This window comes from Leptinotarsa decemlineata, unplaced genomic scaffold (genome assembly GCF_025532065.1).
Source record: "Leptinotarsa decemlineata unplaced genomic scaffold, Ldec_3_MD MMD2_tig00000505_RagTag_RagTag, whole genome shotgun sequence".
In the NCBI taxonomy this organism is placed as follows: Eukaryota; Metazoa; Arthropoda; class Insecta; order Coleoptera; family Chrysomelidae; genus Leptinotarsa; species Leptinotarsa decemlineata.
Window position 1 is genome coordinate 1,201,083 of NW_027412549.1, and position 27,091 is coordinate 1,228,173.

General features: G+C 32.9%; 1 protein-coding gene across 1 annotated transcript; it reads right to left on the reverse strand.

Annotated features, from left to right (window-relative positions):
* Nucleotides 1-1,869: 1,869 nt before the first annotated feature.
* Mdh2 (Malate dehydrogenase 2) lies at nucleotides 1,870-24,093 on the reverse strand. Its single transcript, XM_023162360.2, is given in 7 exon segments — nucleotides 1,870-2,392; nucleotides 18,988-19,190; nucleotides 19,193-19,223; nucleotides 19,301-19,452; nucleotides 23,280-23,362; nucleotides 23,427-23,596; nucleotides 23,937-24,093. Coding segments are annotated over 7 exon segments (1,005 nt in total). The 5' UTR covers nucleotides 24,000-24,093; the 3' UTR covers nucleotides 1,870-2,089.
* Between the last annotated feature and the right edge of the window lie 2,998 nt (nucleotides 24,094-27,091).

A 27,091-nucleotide genomic window follows, 5' to 3' on the forward strand; every position in this document is an offset into this window, starting at 1 on the left:
TTGAGTCATTTGAAAATTCTGTAAAAGTTTTTAAAATATGAAATTTTTTACCCAGAGTAGTTAATTAGCATACAGCAGTGAACTCCCTATTTCAGATTCTTTCCTAGGTATACCCCTATAAATTTAGTTGAGCTGTTTTGTTTGAGGTGCTCTGGTTCTATAATTATTGTATATGAATGGTATATAGTTTTTTGGCGGGGGTGGAAATTTATGAAGTTGGTTTTGGTTGTGTTCAGGACCAGATTATAGCAACCATTCACTTGCCTTTTTCAAAGCAAGGTTTGCTTTTGCCTCTGTATCTAGGGAATTTCGACCAGTTATCAGAATACTTGTGTTATATGCGTACATTATGACGTTGGGGTCTCCGGTGTAGCATGGTAAATTGTAAGTGTACAGAATAAATATTATAGGCCCAAGTATAGAGCTTTGAGGTACGCCTCAACAACAGTCAAATGTGAAACTATCCATATTCAATATAAAAAGATTTAGATCATATCATATAATACTGTATCTTTAATTCAATTCATTAAATACTTTTTCAATTGATTTTTTAATTTGAGAGCAGTTATTATTATTCCATCACAATAAATTGATTTCTGTCCAAAATTAGATTACTAATTGATGATAATTGTTTGTCTAGTGTTATGACTATGAATATTATTGAGTTCTATGAAATTTTTGATTTATTTAGTATTGAATGAATGATGCAACAAATTTTTCGACTGTATATTGTGTTCAATTCGAATAATTTTTTTGGTTCAGACAAATTCGCTGTAGGTTCTGAGTACGGTAATTTATATATAATTGAATTTATTATTTTTATTTTGTGAAGATTTCAAAGTTTATAAAATATATCTTTTATGTAAATTTCTTATAACAAGGTATATCTATATTTTCTTTGTTAATACCACTACACAAGTTTCCCTTCTTTATTTTTTGGCATATGATTTTTCATGCTAGACTTCTACTATATCTGTTTGTGACGGATCCAGGTGACATTCAGAGAGTGCACGATTAAGAAAACATACAGGTTTTTCTAATACTGTTGATGTTCCAATAGTTATAGAAATTATTGATTTTATTCACTATTTTCTTGATATTTGGCAAACTCATACTTTTTTTTAAGTCACTGTTGAACAGGGACTATAGTCATTTAGGGGGGACCACAGCCTCATGCCCTCGTCAGTGTATAGTTTCTTCTAAGAATTTTCTTGACCTTTTATAGATTTCTATATAGCTAGACATCTAAGACTCCCAGCTATATAGGAGAGTTATCCAATCTTTCTTAAATTCAGTTAACTATGTACTATACCGCCCCCAATATGACACTTAATGCTTTGACATTATACTGCTTTATAATTATACAGACATGAAGTAAGTTTTGATGAGTATGTATAGTACTATTTTCCAATACTATTTATTTTACTAGACAGTATTTTGCCTACTTTGCTACCGTTTATTTTTTATTTTTGAGATATATCCCTTTTCTATTTTCAATTTCCTTCAAAAAGAATTTCAAGAACATTCATCTAAAATGATTTCAAAACTATAAAAATCCTTCTAAAGTAAAAAATTGAATATGCACTCTCTAAGCTATAGGAACCCTGAATTATTGGAGAAAATAAAGATGAAAGGAAAGCTCAAAAAAATTGATGAAAAAAGACTAGGGGATTGATAATTATTATACATGAAAAATTATTTTTCATGTATAATTAATTACATTACCCACATTATGGACAATATAATTTTGTTGAGAATTTGACATTCTTGATAATCTTCAAAGGTTTATCCAGTTTTAAGGTTTATTCAGTTTTCAACTGAATGATAGGAAAAGAGGGTTCTTATATCTAACTTACTTTAAAATAGCTGTTCTGACATCAAACTTCATTTATTTTAAAATATATATTACATGAAATGAATACATCACTGCCTCTTCCTAACAATAGGAACCAAAAAAATTAAAAATACAGTTTTGAAATGCACCTTGATAGGTTCTGATGATGACATAGAACAGATATAGTGACAAAAAATAGAAATAGAAACAATTGGACTAGAACAAATTCTTTCCACACATTCAAACGCAATACTTTTACTGGTTCGCAAACTTCACACCAGAGGCAATATTCTTCTTCAATTCTGGAAGAGCAATTTTGTATAATTCTTGTTCAAAATCGTTCAGATGTCCTAGTCCCAAGTTCTTCTCAATACCACACTTGCCAAGAAGAAGAGGTGTGGCAAAATACGGAGATTCTGTTACATCTGACATCACGTAGGCAGGTTCAATTACGTTGGATTCTCCCTTGAGTCCCCGAAGTAGAGAATTGGCAAAACGTGCACCAGCATAGGCCATTGAAAGGGTAGCCGACCCTGCTCCAGCTTTAGCTTTGACAACCTACGTAATAAAAAAAATTCAAATATTTAACAATATTAATTTAAAATGCATTGCAATTTGATGTGCCCATTGTTTGTTAGGCAAAAAACCTAATAACCACCAAAAACGTAATTTTCACTTTTACTGAAAAAAAGCAATGGTACCCCAGAAATCTCCATGTCATTGTAAATACTGGTACATATCTTACATATCATTTGTAAACAGGATGTCCCAAAATTTAATCAACACACTATATTTTCTCATGCGTTGTAAAAATGGAGGAGTCTGCTTGGACAGAGATACCTTCCTGAGATCATCAACATCATACTAACCATCTTTTAAAAAACTATCTCTCTAAACCATTTGATATTTTCATGAAAAATTTCCACTCGACTAAATGATCACTCATCACCAACACGAAAAAAGGATTTTTTTATAAATATGTCAGTTCTCCACAATGAATTGAATGTCAGCTCATCTATTCCAGTACAGATCACACCGTTTAAATAGAGTTTATGACCTATTACAATGCCTTCGCCATTGACTCCCAACGAAGGAGGAGGAATTCTCGAAAAGCATCATAATTATATTGCGAACTCTATCATTATTTGCCATAACATGTATCTTTTCATAGAATTAAACAAAAATTATGCTCTGGTTCGTTTCCAATGTTGAAACATACCCAACCTAAAACACATACGAGAAGTAAGAAAATTAAATGAATTTTCTTGTCATTTGCTGAAATATATCCACATGTTACAGTTCAAGTGTTAGCATCAGAAATTGAAGTTAGTAAGAGCCCCTTTCAGAAAATTTTCAAAAACAAAGATACCATATTTTCAAAGTTTATTTTGTGCACGGTTTGCGGCTCGTAGATTAGGAACAATGGCTAGAATTTTCGGGTGCCTCCAAGTTATTATACATGATAATCTAGGTGTCCTAAACCGATCCTCTGGAATGATTAAAGTAGGTTTCATAATTATGGTGTAATCAACACACACAAAACTCGATAAGCAGAATTTGGGACCTCTGGCATAAAATTACTCGACTTAAGTCTTAGTTATCTCCCGATGATGTTAACTTGGATAGCGAAACACATGTTGAGAGACAGTACTTTTGTACTACAGGGAAAAGTATTTTCAATAGATACTGGTCCAATAACAATTCCCATTGGATAGCAAAAACTCGTTTCCAAAATATATGGAGTATGAATGTGTAGTGTGGACTCAATAAAGGATTGAGCCATATTTTTAAACTAGTACCTCAACAGGATCACGTTATTTAGATTCCATGCTGAACACGCTGCCTAAACTAATAGAGCATATTCTTCTGTCCAAACGTTCCAAAATTAGTACATTGTTACCCAACGTCTCATATGTATGTATGTATGTATGTATGTATGTATGTATGTATGTATATATATATATATATATATATATATATATATATATATATATATATATATATATATATATATATATATATATATGTCTTATTTTTTACATTATTCCCGTTGCACCACCTCATGAATTCTTCATACACTTTGTGGTATATTTTTTTGGATTCGCTTGGCAATAAACTCAATTTCACATCCTCAGCTGTTTTACTATTTCTGATGAAGTACACTTTCTTCGTCGCTTGAATCCATTTCAAAATCACTAATAAATTATCTGTGAAATCGACAGCAAATATGGCTACTAGCCTATATAATCTTATTTCAAAAAATTGACTGAGTTGCCATGATACCATTCATTCCATCACTTCTTGATTAATCCTCTTTCCGATATGATATGAATATACAGCCTCACGTTAGCCTTGATGTATTTCTATTGTGTTCTAGATATAAAGAGGTATCTATCTACATGACATCAAATTTACCGGTTGTACATAAAATGTATATATATATATATATATATATATATATATAATATATATATATATATATATATATATATCCAACTATCAATAGAGCTTCCGTACATTTACAATTTTCTATCAATCGGGCGTCCGGTTTCAATGAGGCGTCCATATATGGACGCCGAATTGTTTCACCATGCCAGGCAGTTCAGAGGTTCCCTATCTTCCATCTGACAAAATTTCAGATGGGCGCCTATTTATCAATTTCATTGTCAAAATTATATGTATTGGCGTATATTCTAGTTGAGTCTTTTTTATTTTGGTGGCGCTCGGGAGGTACGCGTATACTTGTGCCGTATATTTTTCATACATGTGAGCGATTATGAGGCGTCCATATAACTGACAACAATGCAATAGTTTTTGCGAGAGGGAAGTCTCAATGATTTGTTAGAAATATCGTTGATTTGGTATGTTTGTAGGTCGGCGCCGGTTTCATACACAGGGTGACAATTTGAAAACTTACAAGGTCTATCTCTGAGCAACCAAATAAAATATAAGAAATCGCTGAAAACAACTTTCATAATACAAAGGGAGAAACAAATGATGTGATGACTATAGTCTATTTCAAAAGAGTGTAGAGTAATAAAATCTCATTAAGTATTCAAAAGCGCTACAGGGTGATCCGTCAATAAATTCTGTCACTTCCCTAGTCCGCATTGCAAAATTATGTCGTTTCATAAAGAGCAGGTAGGTATCACCCTGTTTTAAGGGATTTGTCCATTGTTATCGACGGATAAATACTGAGCCAGAGGCGCGCTAGTGGGATAATTGCCAAAGAATATGCATTCATAAAAATTATATTAAAGGAAATAAAAATTTAATACAGCAGAACAGTGTTATTAAAAAAATATAAAATGTAACAATAAAATATATACGAACCGAAATCGGGAAATACTCACAAACACACACGAACGAACTTTACGTATTGAAACACTTGTGGGGACTTTAAATCAATTTATTCACAAAAACGACAAGAACTTTACTGGATACGTTATTACAATTTGACACTTGAACAATACTAAAACTGTGAACTTCCCTCAACGTTTAACAACACTCTATTTATACCCTAATTGAATGTTCTAGAGATTACTAGGTACAATTTTCGAGAACCTTCCGAGAAAATAATTATTCAGACTACCCTTAATTCTAAACCCTAACCTAAGCAAAAGTGTCACTGTCACTGATACACTGGTCTCTGTCCAGATTGCTTATCCGGCTACAGTATATTTACAATTCAATTAAATTATTCTACATCAGTATAGTCTTCATCCGAAGAACTGTCATCATCCCCTGGTGTTATAATTATAGGGTCAACCACCTGATCGACCAAGTTGTCCAGTTCCCACATTTTATCTTCCTCTTTTAAAACATGCTGGATTGCTTTTTGCCAGTTTTCTGATGTGATTTCCATAATGGCTTGATCAAACAATACCTTGACATCTTTCATTTTAAATGTGGTATTGTGCCTTGCAACATATCCTTTAACTTGTGCCCATATAAGTTCTATAGGATTTAATTCGCAATGATATGGCGGTAGGCGCAGCACAGTTACTTTATACTTTTCTGCTACATCTTCTACGGCATATTTCATGAAGCGAGATTTATGTTGTTTTACTATGGCTAGTAGTTCCTTCTTTACTGAATTCGTCTCAAACTGAATACCTTTATTTGACAGCCAGTTAATAATTTCTTGCTTTCTCCAAGCTGAAGTTGGTACCTTCTCTAAGCGCCTTGAATGGTAGCTTGCATTATCCATAACCACGACCGAATCAGCTGAAAGAAATTTTAACATTTCCCCGAAGTAGTCTTCGAAGACATCCGAATTCATGTCCTCATGATAATCTCCCGTCCGGCACGACTCAAAGCTTAACAAACCTTCTTTTAAAAATCCGTCTTCGCTTCCAATGTGAGCAATTATAAGCCTCTTCCCTTTTCCCGAAGGCACTTTAATACCCGTCGAAAGGCCTTCTATGAAAGCTTGGCGAGAACTTGTTATATTTTTATCTTGCCACATTTTTTTGACTATATAACCTTCGTTTATCCACGTCTCATCAAGATAAAAAATTTTCTTTTGCTCTCTGCGGTACTGCTTTATAGTTGTCAAATATTTTCGTCTCCAGCAAACAATTTCATCACTTTCCAGTAATAGTGCCTTTCGATTGTGCTTTTCCCAGGCAAAATTCATACTTTTTAAAGTTTTCCATAAAAGTTTTCTGGATATCAAAGGAATATCGTTATCTTGGCTTATCTCGATAAATATTTTTTCAAGAGTGGGTATTTCCTTTTTAAAATAAAACGAATGAACTTTTCTTCGAATGTCACATTTGGTGTCTTCATCTAAGATTTTTATTGGTCTTCCTGATTTTCTCTTGCATGGACTTACCTGGCCTGATATCTTTCTTTCTCGCAATAATTTAAAAATCGTGGACTGTCCAATTCCAGTCATTCGGGCACATCGCTCAACACTTTCTTGCACAGACAAACTAGGGTGATCGTGTTTTATGCAATCATATACATTTAAAATTATAACTTTTTCGCAAACAGATAGCGAAGAATTTTTTACACTTCTTTTCTTTGGAGTAAATGTCCCCATTTTATAACTTTTTCACTATTTCTATATCACAATATCACTGTACGTTTAATTGGTGTAGTAACAATTACTATTATAACTCGAATGTTTAAGACACCATTACAATATATTTAAACCCTTTTTCTTAATTACCTGGGTTTAATAGGTATTGCATGATTGGTGGGCAGGGTCAAAAAGGGATTATTATAATGACATGGCACCTCGGAACTAAGTGTTAACCCTTTTTTGAGAAATCATGCTCAAGTATATGAACCCAAATTGCATATTAAATAAGTTTACAAGAACCACTAAAATTGATCTTAATCTTTTTTTAAGAAATTTTACTTACCTAAATACATGTAGGTACTTAGTTTTAGACCAAATTACTTCCCAAAAATGGCCTTTTATTATTATCTATGTCTGTAATTTTTAATTTACTTTAATTATTAAGTTTAATAATCCTAAGATTTGCCTACGCCCATGGACGACAACGAAATTCAGGCAAATTTTATGACACTTCATGATTTATTACTCTACACTCTTTTGAAATAGACTATAACTTGTTTTTTCTCTCACACCCTTGCCCCCAGCCACCACAACTTCATATTTTTGAAAGGCAACCACCTACTTGTGATACATTATCTGAAAGCTCTTAAGATATGCTCTTCAATGGTACTCTTCAAAGCTACATTCGATGCAGTAAGTTTTGGTTCATCAAATAAAAGAATTCATTCAGAATAAATTTTATTTTCTATTATTAATTTAGTAAATTTTCAAAAACATGATTTTTACCATCGTAGCATTAATATTAAGACTTGAATATTTTACGCCTCTTCTATTTTTTTTATTCGTCTCGATAATAGATAGGGATAGATAGGGAAGGAGAGTGGCACCTTGTTTTAGAGGTCTTTCGAATACCTTTACTACTCTGTCAACAGAAAATTTTTGTGACGATTAGTTTTCGAGATAATTTTGAAGTTTTAAGGTATTTGCATTGAGTTCAACTCTTTTTAAAATAAATCAAATTGTTTTTAAGGTGCAAGTTACGTTCAGAACTCTCATAAAAAAAATAAATTTTTGCTTTTTATGACAACCTGCTAATACGTGTCCATTTGATGTCGAATTATTTGTTTATTACGAGGAGATTTCTCCGGGGGATGGGGTTGGTTACCACCATTACATTTTAGGTAAATTGAGTGGCACCTACTTATGAAGGTTGAATTGCCTCTTCAAGAAGTTGTTAATAAGAATCACCGGTTGAATTTCCATCAATGAAAAATGAACCTATAATATGATTGCCTAATATTCCGGCCCAGATATTCAACTTTTGGGGATGTTGGGTATGTATTTCTGCGTATTGTCTTGGGTTTTCATCCGACCAATAACGGCAATTGTAACGGTTCACGCAACCATTTGAATAAAATGAGCTTTCGTCCGAATAACAGATGTTATAAAGCAGTTCGGGATTTTGCATTAATATTTCACTCATGCCCTCACAAAACTCCTGTCTTCGGTCAAAATCATCCTCATTGAGTTCACGAACAAGTTTAATTTTGTAAGGATGGTATTTGTGGTTTTTAAGGATTCTCCATGCGATCACATGGCTTATTCCTGCCATTGCGGATAAACCTCTGGTACTTAACCTGGGATTGGCGATGACTTGACCAAACACTACAATCGCATTATCGTCATTCACTACCCTTCTCTGAACATCACTTTTTTCATTTAAAACCGAACCTGTCTCCCTGAATTTTGTGACCAAATCCAGAACGTGATTTCTGCTTAGGTGTTTACCAGGTTTTTGCTCGTTAAATAAAATTGATGTTTTATTAGCATTTTGGTCGTTGCCAAAAAATGAAGCAATAACTGAAACCCTTTCGGCAGTAGTGAAAGAAATGTTTAAACAAATAACAATACACGACCCGTTTCAACAAAACAATCGAACGTTGTTATTTAACAAAAAATTGATAAGAAAACTGCTTAAAATTTTTTTTATTTAGGCATACAAGTTACCGAGTGGTCTGTCTAATGTATTATCAACATGGCAATTTTAACTTCAAATTATCTCGAAAACTAATCGTTACAAAAATTTTCTTTTAACAGAGTTGTGAAGGTATTCGAAAGACCTTTAAACAAGGTGCCACTCGACCTACTTTCCCCATCTAAATAAAGGTCGTCGGACGCACCTCTCTGAGGGGGTGCGTACTACAAAAAATCTGATTAGTCTGAAAGGTGTCCCCCTTCAATTCGAAATCGACGTGTCCGAGCTTTTTTGAAAATCTTACTTTTTATATTCAAAAACGGCTCTGTTAGGTTTTCGTTGTTACACACTGTATATAGAAGAAAATGTAAATGGCGAAATGTATGATCACATGCTAGAAAGATCTATCGAACCTCGGATAGTTCATGAATTAGAGAATCACAGAGACATACACGGCAATTTATCTTTGAAAGAAAATGTATTACATTTTCAACAGAATGGGGAACCTTATTATTTTGTAGTTCCAGTTATTCAATGGTTAGATAATAATTATGCTGATCAATGTATTGGAAGAAGAGATTCTACTGAATGGCCTCTCACATCCCTGGACCTATCTCCTCTAGATTTTTTCCTCTGGGCCACTTACTTAAAATAGGTTGTTTTAAAGACGACGCAATCTGATTCAATAAAGCCACTGAAGGAAAGAATAATCCAAGAATGCTGAGCTATTTTCAGAGAAACATTTGCCAATGTTTCGGAATGACTTTCGGAAATGAAAATTGCGAAAGTTATAAACAATTTAGTGAAAAATAAAAAATGGGTCCAGTTTTTTGGAAATATCTCAAAAACTAATTGGAATTTTCAAAATCGAAAAAAAAAAATTCGAAAAGAGGAAGAAATTTCCTATCGAAAAGTCCTGACTACCGGAACTGTAGGACCAATATTTATAATTTTCCCGGAGCTCTGAAATAGAGCTCTAAATCGGGTGTTTAGCCGCGTGTAGGCCGTGCGTGTTTAGGTTAATTTTACAAAAAAAAATTTATAGCATATAAAATATATAAATTGAGGAATGAAAAAATTCAGTCATATACTCAAAAGATAAATTAACAGTAATCTGTCGGTAAAAAATTTTTAATGCAATTATTAGATTTATTATGCTATTGTTAATTAACAATTTTTTATCACTCGATTATCATTATTGCAAGTGTGATATTTTTCAAACTAAAAGTGTGGAATTTTTTTTCCTTCCATAGAGTTATGATTATAACGGTTAGGAATTGATTTACTTCCAAAATATTGAAAAATCATTATTTTTCAGTTATTTATTAACCATTTACTGCATTTTTGAATTAAAAAGTTTATTAAATAATCGAAGAACAATTTTTTTTTGATTATTATTATTAGTATATTTTTTTTTCAAATCAGAAGCTACATAAAAATATTTTTTTCATCACCTATTGTTTAAAAAATTTGTTATAAACAAATGCGTTTATAACATATTTGAATTTATTTTGGATCCTAATCTTTAATAAAAATTATGATTAAAAAAAAATAGCGTTTCTTGAAAAATTGTGTGCAATGCAAAAAACCGCATTTGTTAATTTACAATTTTTTTACCACTAATTGTCAATATTTCAAAAAAAAAATTTGTAAAAAATTAGAATAATTCGAATGAATAATTTTATAAAAAAAATCAAACTTCAGCTGAATATATTCTTTTATTAATGGAGAAAAAATGAGTCTAGCGATTTTTCATTGTATCTCCATTAGTTTAATGAATATAATAATTTAAATGATGAAAAAATAGATTGATTATAGAGCGCCAAAATTTATAAAATTCGATAAAAAATTAAAAAAATTAAAAAAAAATACAGGGTTGTTTTTCATTCATTAATTGCAACAAGAACAAAAATGAAATGAAAAAATTCATTTGTTTATTACAAATTGTTTATTTATAAAACAATGAAAAATTTTAAAAATTTTAATTTTTTTTTTGTTCCAAATAATTGAAAACATTTAAAAACATTTAAAAAAAAAATTGTCAACTAGTGGTGAAAATAAAAATATTAACAATAGCGTAATAAATCGAATAATTGCAATAAACATTTTCACCGACAGATTATTGTTAATTTAGCATTTGAGTATCTGCCTGAATTCTTTCATTCCTTGATTTATAAATTTTATATGCCAAAATTTTTTTTTTGTAAAAACGGCCCAAACAGGCACGGTTCACGGCGGCCAAACATCCGATTACGATCTCATTTTCAGGGCTTCGGGAAAATTATAAATATTGGTCATACAGTTCCGGGAGTTAAGACTTTATTATAGAAAATTTCTTCCTATTTTCGAATTTGAAAATCTCAATTAGTTTTGAAATAACTAAACCCGTTTTTTTATTTTTCACTAAATTGTTTATAACTTTTGCTATTTTCATTTTCGGAAGTCGTCCGTTTTCAAAAACTTTCTAGACGCTATTCCGAATCGAATGACACCTCAACCATAATTTTCGGAGACTGCTGAAGAAAGTTCGGAAAAAAGCACTTCTTGATCAGATTAGTCAAGTTCAAACATAGCTTAACAATCTTTCAACAGCTAGAGATTGGGAATGAGAAAAAACAGAGACTCTGTTTTTGCCCATGAAAACACCATAATCATTGGCAGGTTTAGAATTACTGAAACTAGTTCATTGTAGTTGCATAGTAGGTATCTAACTGCAGTAAAACTTAAAGCAGTAGAAAAACAGTGATGAGTGCATCCGATGTTGTTGGGATGATGACAATTTCAACTTCGAGTACGGCATGATTGTTGATCAACAAAATACTAACCATCCAGTATATCGAAAACTGATTCAGGCATTCTACGTATCAAACTCAGATACTAACTCTGACGGTAAGAATGCGTTAATAATAAATTGTTTTGGTAATAAATGATAAAATTAATTATGAAAAATGTTTCTGTCAATTTGTAGAGAAATGTCAATTATGATTTTCAAAATAGAAAACATTCTCCGAATAATCATTTGAACATTCGAGATATATAAAAAAACGTTCATAAACAATTAAAAATCGTTTTTTTTTTCTGAATATCATATTATGAAGATAAAAATTTTTTGAATTCCCATACGGTCATACACAATTTATAAACAAATTGCGCTAAAAACAGTTTGTTCAACTTACCGAATGTCTTTATTTGATACAGAAACAGGATATAATGATAAATATATAGAAAAATTAAAACAATATGTTATGTTACTAAAAAAAATCATAATGAACAAAATATAATGTTTTTGAACTTTTATAATGTGATCTTGTGGAGCACATTGATAAAAAGAGATTCACGTTCATTACAAGACCAAACACGACTATGATACGATATTTCATCATGGAATCCTAGTGCCTATCTTCCGGCTCCATCATCAGATCAGCTCCAGAGTACCTACCATATTGTCATCAAAATCACATAAAACTGCCAATTTTCATAACGCTACGATCTTTAAAAGATGGTTAAATTAGTTTTCTTAGATTTGACTACATAGTTACATACATACATACAGGTCGACCTAATAAAAGCGTATTCAAAACGAAAAACTCTAGAAAAAATTTAAAAATATTTAGGTCAGTCCTTAAAGAAATATTGAAAAATGCATGACTCGAAAAATCGTATACCATACACGGAAATGAATCTTGACAGGTCTTGATGCCTTCTAGATGGCTATCCTGTGTAGTGTGTGTATCAGCCAAATGGAATAAATATGACACTGAGTAAATATGACTGTGCTCAACAAAACACTCAGGCACGTCCAATTTTCAACAACCAATTTTTCAATGCTCAATAACTCAGTTAACGGCAACAAAAACTCGACCACGAACTCGGGCTTTGCAACCGTTACCACATCGCCTCTGATAATGTATACCGCAGTAGTAGACGAAACGTCAGGCATAAAAACCTGCAAACCACGCAAACGCTGAAAACAGATTTTACACTGTCATCTACGGCCGTGAATATTTACATTCTTTGGTAATTCATATTATTTATCCTATCGTCTGTCATTTTGGCGTCTTCAACTAGTTTGAATACTTTGAATTCTTGCTGTTTTCTAATGGAAATATACAATGAACTTTTTGTAATTAAAGTTGAACTTTCAATAATCACACCATGCATGTGTCGGTTTCACTTCTCCTATCATTATATTCGGCTCGCTTAAATATCATACAGGGTTAAAATGGAAATATGCCAACCAAGACAAAAATTATCGAATGATATTGAAAATTTCGTTATGGAATAAACTTTTCATGATCAGTCAATATCACTTGGTACCTATGTAAAAATGAAATACATACCGGCTACCTGAAATCCATACGCAATTTGTCGTTGGCACAACGCTTGTTGAAAAACAGATGTGAAGAAATTAAAACCCACTTGCTGCCTACATTTAATGCGGTAAATATTGGCAACGTTGTAAGGATTCCCAATAATCTATTTCATGTATGAAAATATACTTATTGGACTCCCTATTATCAATCAGATGTCTGATGATGGTGTATACTGAGGAGTTCTTATGAATGTTTGACGGACGGACGCTCTACTATCGAATCAATAGTGAACTCAATTTTTTTATGGTGGTAAAAATGTCATGCCAGCCTACAGAAATCAGTTTTCTAGTACTTACCATGAAATATATTCGGTAAATTCTTCAAATTATGATGGACGCCCTATCAGCGCATTCAATGTATGGATGCCATATTGATATCGGGATGTATATATATATATATATATATATATATATATATATATTTATATATATATATTATATATATATATATATATATATATATATATTATACAGTGTGACCCATTTAAAATGGAACCACCCCTGTAGAATGTGCATTTTTCAATTATTCTAATTTTTTTTTATTGCAATATTAAGCATGAAAAACTGTATCTTGACACTAACTTTCACAATTTTAGTTTCATTTCAAGGCACTCTATGGTTTTTTTTGTTTGTCAAAAACGGCAAAAGTTTATTAGGCAATTTTTGTTTTCAAATTTGACTACACCACTGGATTCGTAGTCGTTATAAATCGAAAACTGTCAAATTTTCATTAAAAAATATTAGTTAACAACGAAGTTACAACAACTTCAATTTTGGAAACAAAGTATTTGTTTGTAATTTTTATTCAGCTTATAGACATATTTGAGATCTGACAACACTGTCATCACCAAGTAGAACACCAGTGAATTTGTACAGTGAAAATCCGAAGTCAACAGCTCATTGCGTTCTACAGTTATAACTCCTGAAAATATGGTAATGTGAGAGATTTGTGGTGCAAGCGTTTTGTAATAAAAATCTGACTACGCCACTGGATTTGTGGATAATATTCCCTTAAAATCATTCATTTGAGTGTAGGTTCCGAGAAGTTATTATTAAAATAAAAATTGAATAATTGAATAACAGAAAATTAAAAGTTCATTTTCAAGTTACGCAGTAGTAGACCAAGTTCAGAATCTCATGTCATGGGATCTCCCAATTGCGCTTTTACAAATCTTGATAGAATCTTGAAGTATTAATGGTCATACTTGTAAGCTTTTTGGAAGTTTCCCAATAATAAATAATAGTACTTTTGTAACAGCGCACCTGGAAAATCACATTTTATGAGATTCTGAACTTACTCTACCTTCTTCTATAGTGATGAAAACAAAATGTATACAAACAAGTTTCAAAGTATTTATTCAACAATTAATTGCCATTAAGAAAAAACTGATACTAAAATAAACATTGATTTAAAACTAAACATTCAAATTTTTGTGGCTTCTACCAAACCTCCATTAAGTTCAATACATTTATCGTATCTCTTCCGAATATTGTTTACACTATTTCTTATTTGTTGAACTGTATTTCGGCACAAGCTTGTCGTATCCTTTGCATGAGTTCAGCTCGATTCGTTGGTCTTGTTCTGTATACTTTTTGTGTCAGAATACCCCACACAAAAAGTCTAATATTGTTAGATCAGGCGATTTAGGTGGCCATTCAATTAAGTCACTACCTCGTCCTATCCAATGATTTGGAAACTGGTTATATAGCCACTCTTTAACAATCCTCGAATTATGCACGGAACAGCCGTCGAGCTGAAAATATAAATTTACTTGTTCCGCAAGAGGCATTTCATCTATTTCGTCCGATAATTGGTTATTTAGAAATTCCAAAAAATGGTGCCCGTTTATGTTTCCATCAAAAAAATATGGACCTATTATTCTATTTTGTACTATACCACACCAAACGTTAACTTTTTCGGAATATTGACTTTTACAATTTATGATCCAGTGCGGATTTTCCGTAGCCCAATACCGAGCATTTTGCGATGAAACTACCCATTGGTGCTGAAAGAAGCTTCATCACTAAACATTATGCAGTTTAAAAAAATTTCTTGTATTCAGGTACTCGCCTTGTGCCCACAAACAAAATTCCATACGTTTCACTTCATCACCTGCCTTTAAAGAGTGAAGAAATTTAGGTTTAAATGCTCTCATTTTGTTTTGTTTAAGACATCGTCGAATAGTCTCTCTCGGTAAGTTTAAATCCAAACTGGCGACTCGTAAACTTCTGTTTGGGTGGTTTCTAAAATAATCTAAAACAGCACCTTCGTTTAAATTTCTTCTTCGGTGATTATTTTTTAAAATATGTTTGCTGACTGCACCGGTTTCTTTAAATGTTTTGTTAATTTTACTGACGGTGCTTCTGTCAATGGGAAGTCGATTTGGATGTCTGTGATTAAATATCCTAGCTGCTTCTCTTTCACTATGATAATTGTCCCCAGAAATTCTCACAATTTCAATTCTTTCTTCTAATGATAATTGCAAAGCCATTATTAAATGCACGTAACTAACAACTATTATTTTATTTATGATTAACTGTCAAAATCACAGCCTACTGTTGATTTATTATAAAACCTTTGCATAATGAGTTCAGCTTCCTCAAATTATTGATATCTCCTCTCTAAAGATTGTTTTAGCTGAGTTATGAAGAATTTACAGGGAACAATTTTTGTCCTGCTCTCTGTTTTATTATTGAATAAATGATTTCCATGCTTTAAATCAATTTGATTTTAGCGGCTATGCGGAAGAATGTACTTAAGTACTGCATAACTTGAAAATGAATTTTTAATTTTCTGTTATTCAATTATTCAATTTTTATTTTAATTTTCACTTCTCGTAACCTACACTCAAATGAATGATTTTAAGGGAATATTATCCACAAATCCAGTGGCGTAGTCAGATTTTTATTACAAAACGCTTGCACCACAAATCTCTCACATTACCATATTTTCAGGAGTTATAACTGTAGAACGCATTGAGCTGTTGACTTCGGATTTTCACTGTACAAATTCACTGGTGTTCTACTTGGTGATGACAGTGTTGTCAGATCTCAAATATGTCTATAATCTGAATAAAAATTACAAACAAATACTTTGTTTCCAAAATTGAAGTTGTTGTAACTTCGTTGTTAACAAATATTTTTTAATGAAAATTTGACAGTTTTGATTTTTAACGACTACGAATCCAGTGGTGTAGTCAAATTTGAAAACAAAAATTGCCTAATAAACTTTTGCCGTTTTTGACAAACAAAAAAAACCATAGAGTGCCTTGGAAATGAAACTAAAATTGTGAAAGTTAATGTCAAGATACAGTTTTATTATAAAAATGTACTACCGAAATTCGGAGTCGGTGACCGCAACTTTAAGAGCGTTAACTCCAATTTTCGGTCGTAATTCTCGCCCCAGTAGACAAGCAATAACAAGTTTAGTGCAAAAATTTGAGTCTACATATTCATTGTGTGATGCTGTCGTGCCAGTGAGACAACGGGCTGGTCGAAGTTCCGAAAATATCGCTACCGTTAAGGCGTCCGTAGCAAATGATCCAAATCAGTCGATTCCGCGGCGTTCTCAAGACTGGGCATCGCCAAGACCACTTTATGGCGAATTTTGCGTAAGGATCTGGGTTTACACCCATACAAGATTAAGCTGACTCAAGAATTGAAGCCGAGGGACCATTTGAGTCGACGTACGTTCTCCGCTTGGGCTCTGGAGAAGATGCACCAGATGATGAATTTCATCGCAAAATCATTTTCAGTGACGAAGCTCATTTTTGGCTCAATGGGTTCGTCAATAAGCAAAATATGCGTTATTGGTCTGGTAAAAATCCACATGTGCTTCACGAATCACCACTTCATCCACAAAAAATTACTGTTTGGTGCGCTTTGCATGCCGGCGGCGTCATTGGGCCATATTTTTTTGTCGACAATAACGATCGTCACGTTACTGTGAATGGCGATCGTTATCGCGCCATGATTACCGATTATTTTTGGCCCGAATTGGAACACATGGACTTGGATGACATGTGGTTTCAACAAGACGGTGCTACAAGCAACACAGCGCACGTTACAATCGATTTATTGAAGAGTAAGTTTGGCGAGCGTGTTATCTCAAGAAATGGACCAGTCAATTGGCCGCCTCGTTCTTGCGATTTAACGCCTCTAGATTTTTTTCTTTGGGGCTACGTCAAATCATTGGTCTATGCCAACAAGCCGACAACGTTGGAAGAACTTAGAGCCAACATTGGACGCGAAATAGCGGCCGTTCCGGCCGAAATGTGTGACCGAGTCATTCAAAATTGGGTCCAACGAATCGACCGCTGCCGACGTGCCCGCGGTGGCCATATGAACGAAGTCGAGTTCCATTCATAAATGTTTTGAATGTATTTCAAGTCGGTAATAAAGTTTTGGAAATATCTCAAATGGTTGGCGTTTATTTACAAAAAAAGTTGTCAAGTCCTTATTGGAAAACCCTATATATATATATATATATATATATATATATATATATAATATATTTTATATATATATTATATATATATATATATATATATATATATATAAAATTAGAGACAAGTCATATTTTAAAAACATATTTTATGCCCTTGATACATAAATAACTATTATATTCTGTGATAGGGTGAGATTGGTATGGATATATATGGATAGTTGATGGTGACATTTTCTTCTCTTATAAAATTTATTGACATATTTTGACCGAATGATTTACCTTCGCAAAATTTTGATGGATTTACAAAATGCTCATTGAAAGTTTGTGACTGGATAAGAAATAATGAAAGTACGATATCATTTTTTCTATGTTCCTTTTAAGACATGATTGGATACTTGTAAGTTTACAGGTTTCTAAATTTTTTTTGATTTCTTTATTTTTGACGTGATCATCCCCATTTGCCTTTTTTAACTTTTTCTTGGTGATTCTTAACTTTTAGCCTATATCCATCCTTAAGATATGAATTGGTTTTATGAAGGTGTGTGATTATATACAAAAACATTTCCTGACACCCCTTACTTACTTCCTTCAACTATTCCATTTGATACCCAACTTTTTTGATATTCTGATATCCTGATATTTTTGATATTCTGAATAAGTAAATGTTTATTTGAGCACTGTCGAAATACCATAGTACACTATGGGTAAAAATAATGAAAATCCTAATTTAGAGTTAGATTGTATACTGAAGACCAGTTTCCAAGAGTTTAATATCATTCTTATGTAATAAAATTTTCAGGACAAATCCTACGTCTTAAAAACTGAGTTTTCACTATGTACTTCCTAAATTTTGTCAATATTTTCCTTCCTTTCGTTTACTGAAATATGAGCAAGGCGATCAGCGTTATTTGGTCAAACAACATTACACTGATAACTTGATTTTGGGGAATTTTTTGACCATGTAGTCAATAGAGGCTGAGCTCGTATAGCGAAAACTCTTGTAGCTAGTCTGGTAGCCTCCAATGAATGAAAAAAGTTGAAAGAATTATTTGGTTTAGAATAAATGTTTGGAGCATTTCGATTATTAAAAATATATTACCTCTGTGCATTTACAATGACAGAGAGGCTCAAATAAAATATACAAGTGTTTGGGATACCATTTGAAAACAAACTTAGATGTAGTTCCTTGAAAACTGTAATAATTACTATAAAAGTATCTATGAAGAGCATTAATTTTTCTAGCTTCTTAACTAATTCTGGGACAACAGGTGAAAGTGAAGTAGGAGCTGAGCTCTAAAAAATACTAAAATAGAATGAGAAATATACTTACTTCTGTACCAGCTTCTTGTATTCTGGAAGTCAAAGCCTTCAGTTGATCTTCAGGGAATGAGACAGATGGTGTTGCTCTAGAAATTAGAGGGATAATGGTTACACCAGAATGTCCTCCAATCACAGGAACGTTCACGTTCTTGGGATCGAGACCCTTAGCTTCTGCAATGAAGGTATTAGCCCTGACAATATCCAAAGTGGAATTCCAAAGACACGCCTAGGATCTAATTTTCCAGCCTACAACAAAATTCTATTCAAATAACCATATTTCTATATGACAAAAGTTTTGCTACAGTGTAGCATCAAATGACTACCTTTTTCAAGACTTCACAGGCAATTGGCACAGCAGAGTTTACTGGATTCGTAATGATCCCAATTAATGCTTCAGGAGCAACTTCAGCAGCAACTTCAGCAAGTGCTTTGACAATGCCAGCATTAGTATTGAACAAGTCATCTCTGGTCATACCTTAAATAAAAAAAAATCAAGTTTCTATTTTGAAAACAGCACCAAATATAACCAACGTTATATATTTATTTATTTTTAATATATATATATATATATATATATATATATTATATATATATATATATATATATATATATATATATATATATATATATATAAATATATACAGTGTGTCAATTTGAAAACTTCCCACCCTCAATATCTCCTTCCAGTACATAATATGAAAAAATGGTCAGACAGGTCAACTTTATTTGCAAGGGGGGGACACTCTGAATGAATATTTTCAACCCTCGGGGTTCAACCCCTAGGAGGGGTGGATGTTACCCTCAGAATTTCAAATGGAAAGGGGGGTCAAGTGGTACATCATTTTGAAGGGCATTCAATTCTCTTGCCAATGATACCTTTTTCATTAGTTTTTGATGAGCAGTTTTTGAACAATAACGTTCCAAACGAACGGTGATTAGAAGTGAATAAGAATAAATTATTAAAAACTCGCCCGCACTAGATGTTTGGTATTCAGGTTGGTATTCAAAACAAATGATTGTAATGGACTATTGGAAAAGGTGAGCATCGTACTAGGTAGCATCGTTCCAACCTTGAGTAATATTCGAATTCGTGGATGTGAGAGGAATGTAGAACTACTTAGTTAACGAAATACGCATCGAGTGCAAACAAAAAATACTAAATTGCAAAAAACAAATTTCAACCATCTTGTTACGCTTTATTGATAATATGTTCAAAATGTTGTCCATTCTGCTCTAAACAGTAATACAGTCTGTTTTCGAACTCCTCTCGAACATTTTGGAAAACTTCACCACTAATTGACCGGCATGCTGCTGTAATTCGTCCTTTGAGGTCATCCATATCAGTGGGCTGTGTTTTATAAACGACAGATTTGAGATATCCCCAAAGAAAAAAATCTAATGAGTCAAATCCGGTGATCTCGGTGGCCACTCAATTGATCCCCTTCTGCCAATCCATCTCTCCCGGAATCGCTCGTTCAACCATTGTCGGACGGGGCGAAAATAATGAGGTGACGCACCGTCTGTTGGAAATGTAACAAATCTTCCTGCAACAGTAAATTACCGTGTGCATCAATTGAGTTTCGAGCTCGTGAGTTATAAGTGGATCGATAGGTGATTGAAGCATATCTAGGTACAGATCACCATTCAAGTTTTCTTCAAAAAATAAAGGTCCGATAATGGCATTTCCAAGAATACCAGCCCAAACATTAACTTTTTGTGGGTGTTGTGTATGTCCTTCTCGAAAATTGTGAGGGTTTTCGTCACTCCAATAGCGACAATTTTGCCTATTAAACATTGCCATTCAGGAAAAATGAACATTCATCACTGAAACAGATATTGAACAGAAGATTAGGTAAAGCATTGATTCGAAGAGTCATGATTTCACAGAATTCTATTCTTCTGTCATAATCATCCTCATGGAGCTCGTGGAGAATCTGCATTTTATATGGATGAAATTTGTGCATTTTCAGTGCTTTCCTTACAGTCTCGTTGTGACATTCCCGTCTGTTCTGCTACTGATCGTAAGGAGCTAGTCGGCTCTGCAGCAAATGTTCCCAACACCTCAATTTGAGCATCCTCATTCAGTACTCTGGGGTTATTCCTTTTTTTTTCTTCACCGAAACAGTTTCGGAAAAACTTTGTCACCAAATCAAGCACATACCGGTGACTTATATTAAGATTGGATTTCTTTCATTAAAAAGAGATGCCGCCCTTCGTGCGCACTTGCCCACCTCTCCATAAATAAAAATTATTTCAATTCGGTCTTGGATAGTGTAAACCATTCTTACAATTTTTACACTTTCTAAGGTATCGCTGATCAGCTCAAAAATGAAACTGAAATGATAGTACTACCAAATGGCTTGAATGCGATGAAACCTTTTTTGCTCAAAAAACGTTACGTTTTTATAGCAGAGTAACAAAAAAGGGATAAGAGTTTTAAGTCCGATAATAAACCCAAATGAAAGTCACCGAAATCAGATAACTAATTAATGTTAATTTTTTGAGGCTTGTAATATTTTACCCTGATGGAAAGTTGAAAAGCTGACCCGTCATCACATAGTTTTTACTTATAAGAGAGTCAATAAATTGTATTTCTTTGCATACTAACTTGATAACCAGGCATTTTAGTATTGGCCAATTTTAAATTACTTCTATTTAGTTTTGGAACTACATTTTCGGATACTGCTGAGCGGAATATAATATGAGGGGCACCGTCGGCAAGCGAATTGAATGCCCTTCAAAATGATGTGCCACTTGCCCCCCTTTCCATTTGAAATTCTGAGGGTAAACATCCAACCCTCCTAGGGGGTGTTGAACCCCGAGGGTTGAAAATATTCATTCAGAGTGTCCCCTTGCAAATAAGTTGACCTGTCTGACATTTTTTCATATTATGTACTTGGAAGGGAGATTTTGATTGAGGGTGGGAAGTTTTCAAATTGACACTGTGTATATTTCGATATTAAATTCTGCTCTGGCACTCCTCAGTGCCTCAGTGAGGAGTGCTAGAAGATGACAGTACTACCAACTGTTGAAAGCGCTCGCAGATAATTAATAGAAGATATAAAGCTTCAAATCCTTTTTGTAGAATTTAATATTGAAATACTCAAAATAAAGGAAAATTAGTTGAATCAATCAAATAAATAAATATATATATATATATATATATAATATATATATAATTATATATATAATATATATATATATATATATATATATTTATATATATATTATATAATATATATATATATATGTTTAATATGTTGTTTGTTGTTGTTTAAATATGTTTAAAATATGTTTTTTTCCGTTAACCAGCTAACGCATCCCCAGGAACGACATCCCTCAGAAGTCAAAACTTGTGCGAGCTAAAGACTAACGAGGTCTACCCTTTCAACGTGTGATTCCTAACAGGGGTTGGACGATAGCACGATAAGAACAATTCAAAGAGGGTTCAAAAAGTAATAATTTTAGGAGTGATCAGTTTTTTGGGAAAAATCTTGGCTTTCTACTTTGCCACCATTACACAAAAAATGTGGATAACTTTCAAATTAAGAAAGAACAAAATAGCCACAACAAAACCTCTTTATAAAGATATGTAGTGTATATACAGAAGTTCCTTTCAAGATACAAACCGTTTGATTATGAAGAAGTAGAAAGCAAATAAAGATTTTTTCCCAAAAAGGAGTTATATTGATGATGCATGTTCATTGTAATGGCTAGAGCTAGTTTTTGATTTTTTTTATTAGACTTATATAAATATTTTACTTCTAAACGTATTCTTGATCATAAATCTGAAGTCAAAATTTAGTGTTTCAGTCTACTTTTGCAGATACAGTCACACAAATTTTGAAACATCAGTATTTCACATAATGAAAAACCTCTCATGAAGCATTGACATCCCTTGTACATGATCTCCAAAAAGGGTTAATTTGATGAGATTGATGTTTTTTATTCTGTGAAAGCAATTAAAATGGTGAATAATAGTTCGGCAGCATATGATCATAACAATTTTTTCACTAGTTGGGTAATCATGTATTTGTGAATAGTATAAATGAATTTGCTGAAACACTCTGGAAGTAACTTTATTATTTTCAAGATGAAGATCATATTTCGTAATTATATATTTGTGAATAGAAAACAATGAATTTGCTGAAACACTCTGGAAGTAACTTTATTATTTTCAAGATGAAGATCAAATTTCAACAGTTTCGACTTTTGAGTGGCCTTATCTCCGAAAGTAGACCAGTAGACAAAAATACATATCAAATATAAAATGTATATTTATGATTTTTATGAATAACATACCTGGTTTTCTTGGTACCCCAGCAGGAATTATAATAACATCTGCACATTTAAGGGCTTCTTTGAGGTTTTCAGCTCCATTATATCTACAAATATAGTTTTAAATATACCACTAAACATCTCCACATTCACTTCAGACAAAAAGCTCACCCTTTCACTTTAGCTGCAGTCTCAATATGAGATAAATCGGCAGCTACTCCAGGAGTGTGAACAAGATCATATAAGGAAAGTTCACTTACTAATGGGTTGATTTTCAAAAGAAGTGACAAAGGTTGCCCAATTCCTCCAGATGCCCCACATACTGCGACTTTGTAATTATTCTTACAAAAAAAAATCATTTGAAATATACCATTTTTATAAGTATTTATCAAATTATACAATGTTGAAAAATGATAAGTTAGTTGACCTTGTACAGGAGATGCTAAGTTGCATAATGACATGAGATATATATTTTTCAAATAAATTTAGGTTAAGTTCCCGTCATTTATTGAAAGGAGTTTCGTTCATTCATTGAAAATAACATAACTTTTAGAATTCGATTCTCATACACTGTTTAATTTTTCCTGTTTATTTAACTACACATAAGTAACTTATGTACCATAAAAGATGTAGTCATGAAAACAGATTATAATTAGATCAGTTTTAAAAAGTGAATCTCACCTGTTTCGAAGTACTGAAATTTCTAGCCGAAGCCAATGTAGGTCTCACTACCCTGGAAAACATTTTGGAATAAGATTGACTTGCTTTCGACCTTCTCTAGGACGTGCAAATGTAAAAGTGAAAAACTTTCAAGCTGACACGTGACACGTTAACGGGATTTGTCATGTCACTGTAACCACAGATTAAAATACTGTAACCACAACTATACGGTACTGTAACCAAAGAGTACACCAACTAACCAGTAGCTTAATTCTTAGGCTGATTCACAGTATTCCGTAAATATTTGGTTACGAAATACTGTGGTAGTTTTTATTTCGTAAATATTTGGTTTGGTATTGATACTTTGAAATGGTTTAATATACCCAGGACATACCTAAGTGCTGCGTAAATAAATGTTGGATCAATTATCAGTAGGTAGAGCATACATTTTTGCCACATTGGGTACCCCTTAAGTGATCAAATTCAGAATAAACTCTTAACAAAGATGTATGAATCATGCACAAAAGTTCCTTCAAGACACAAACTGAAGAAAATAAACCTATTTCCAAAATCTATTGAACATTGAATTACATGAATATCACTGGTCCGTTTGTAGTCCAAATATTCGTTATGAAATTGAAATAGATATCTAGTATCCACAGGAACGCTAAGCAACGTCATATATGGAAAAGTATCAATATAAAATGTTACCTACACGGAAATTCATCATCTATTATTACAAATTATACGTATATATATATATATATATATATATATATATATATATATATATATATATATATATATATATATATATATATATATATATATATATATATATATATATATATATATATATATATATATATGTGTATAAATGTGCTGAAGGTGAAGCTGTATGAATTGATTTTGTATTTTCTTTTCTCATCTTTTCTGCTGAATATAATAATCTTCACTTTGTTCATGTCAGAAAAAATAAGCATACACTTTTATATAATGGAAACAATCCCTAGTTCACACACCTTTTTTATTGGTGTGTTGAGATATTTTTTTGTAAGAATGTTTCAAAATTTACTATTTACCTATTACACTTCAATACTTGGTAATATTTCTAGTGATAAAAGAAGTATGATACTGCCTTTTTTGAGAACATAATTTGAAAAGAACCCTTTTTAATTACAATTCTTCCCCATATATTTGGGAAGTGCTTGTGTTTTGTCCTTAAAAAAAAGAACAAAATACGTGGCCGTAAGAGCTTGGGAGACGATGAACGTTTGCGACGTCCAAAAACTGCAACTACCGACGAAAACATCGCTAAAGTTTATCAAATGGTGCTAGACGACCGTTGCATCAAAGTGAGTGATATCAGATGAACATGTCAAAAAAACGTGTTTGTCACATATTAAATCAACATTTAGGCATGAGAAAGCTGTTCGTGCGTTGGGTGTCGCGTTTGTTCACTTTATAGACCGAAAATGTGTTGGAATGAATATTTTCAACGCTTTGTTGGCGCAGTCCAGACGAAATAAATAGGAGTTTTGGCGCCGATAAATTAATGAAACTTGGATACACCATTATACTCCCGAAACAAAAATACAGTCCAAACAGTGGACTGCAAAGGGGAAACGGCTCCAAAAAAAACTGGTAAACTGATGCCGACTGTCATGGAGTTATTTTAATTGATTATCTTCAAAAAAAACATCACAAGAGCATATTACGTATCATTACTTGACAAGCTGAAGGCAGAACTTGCGGAAAAATGGCCACATTTGCAGAAAAAAAATCCTGTTTCACCAAGACAACGCACCGTCTCATACCTCAGCGGTTGCCATAGAGAAAATCCACGAATAACGGTTTGAACTGTTCGACCATCCGACTTATGACTTCTACACACGTTACGAAAAATTCGTACGGTACACTTCAAACTGCAATGATAAATCTACATGTGAGTGTGAGAAAAACTGTACAGTTTGTCGGATTTTATAAAACTGTAAGTACAGTTGAACGGAGCAGTACGAAATTTTGGATAGATAAATCGGAATCGGAAGAAACAGTGTCGATAATCGTATCATGTGGTGTGTGCCTAGTCGTTCAGTTTTCTCGTGGATCGGTGTTTGCGTTCGAATATTATAGACGACAACATACCAGCGGAGGTAAGTAGACACTTTAATAAATCATAATCATTATGACACTTTAATAAATCATAATCATTATGATTTTTTGTAATTCTTTATTTAGTCAGTACAAAATTGTTTTGCCAGAAAACGCTGCCTTCATTTACAAAGTAGTTGATGAAATCTTCTCTGACTTTTTTGCTGCAATGGATGTCTAAATTTGTCAAACCAGATTTCACTGTATCAAATCCTGGATTAAGACTTCTTTCATCACAGTTTTCTCTATCAAAGCATTTGGGCTGACAATAGGAACTTGATGATTTAATTGAATAATTATGTAAAGCACAACTGTCCATCATGACTGACTCGATTCTCTTTGTGTGAGGTATTCTGAACTGAGACGCCGAAATACCAAACGCATTTTCGACTATGCGTCGCGCTCGTGATACACGAAAATTTATAATTTTCTTTTCAAGTGTGCTCAAATATGCCTGTCTAAACGGTTTAATAAAATGTGTTCTAAGGGGAAATGCATCATCAGCCACAAACACGAAAGGCAAACTTCTGGTACTGTTTGTGGTAGGTCTGGCGCTAAGAATATGTAGCTGACCATTCTCAAGTTTTTCATAAAAATTTCTCTTAGTGAGCAACTCCACCGTCTGAAATTCTTCCATTAGATCCAAAATCACACAAAAGAAATTGATAATTTCCATCTACGATTGCCAATAAAACCATAATATTACGGTTTTTATGGTTGATCCACATCCTGGTGGGTGAAAAATGGCGATATATTTCACTGTCAATAGCCCCAAGGCAGTTTAGAAAATTCCATCTTTTTTCAAACACTGTCGCTACTTCCTTCCATTCGTGTTTGGAGCTTGGAAACTGTAAATAAAAAATATATATATATATCATTTTCAGGAGCTGATAGATGAAAAACAGCCTCCACCAGCCGTAGGTTCAGAGATTCTGCCAGCTACAGGGGCAACATCACGAGCACATCCAGCCACAACATCAATATCAGGGACACTACCGGCTACAGACTCAACATCAGCATTAAAT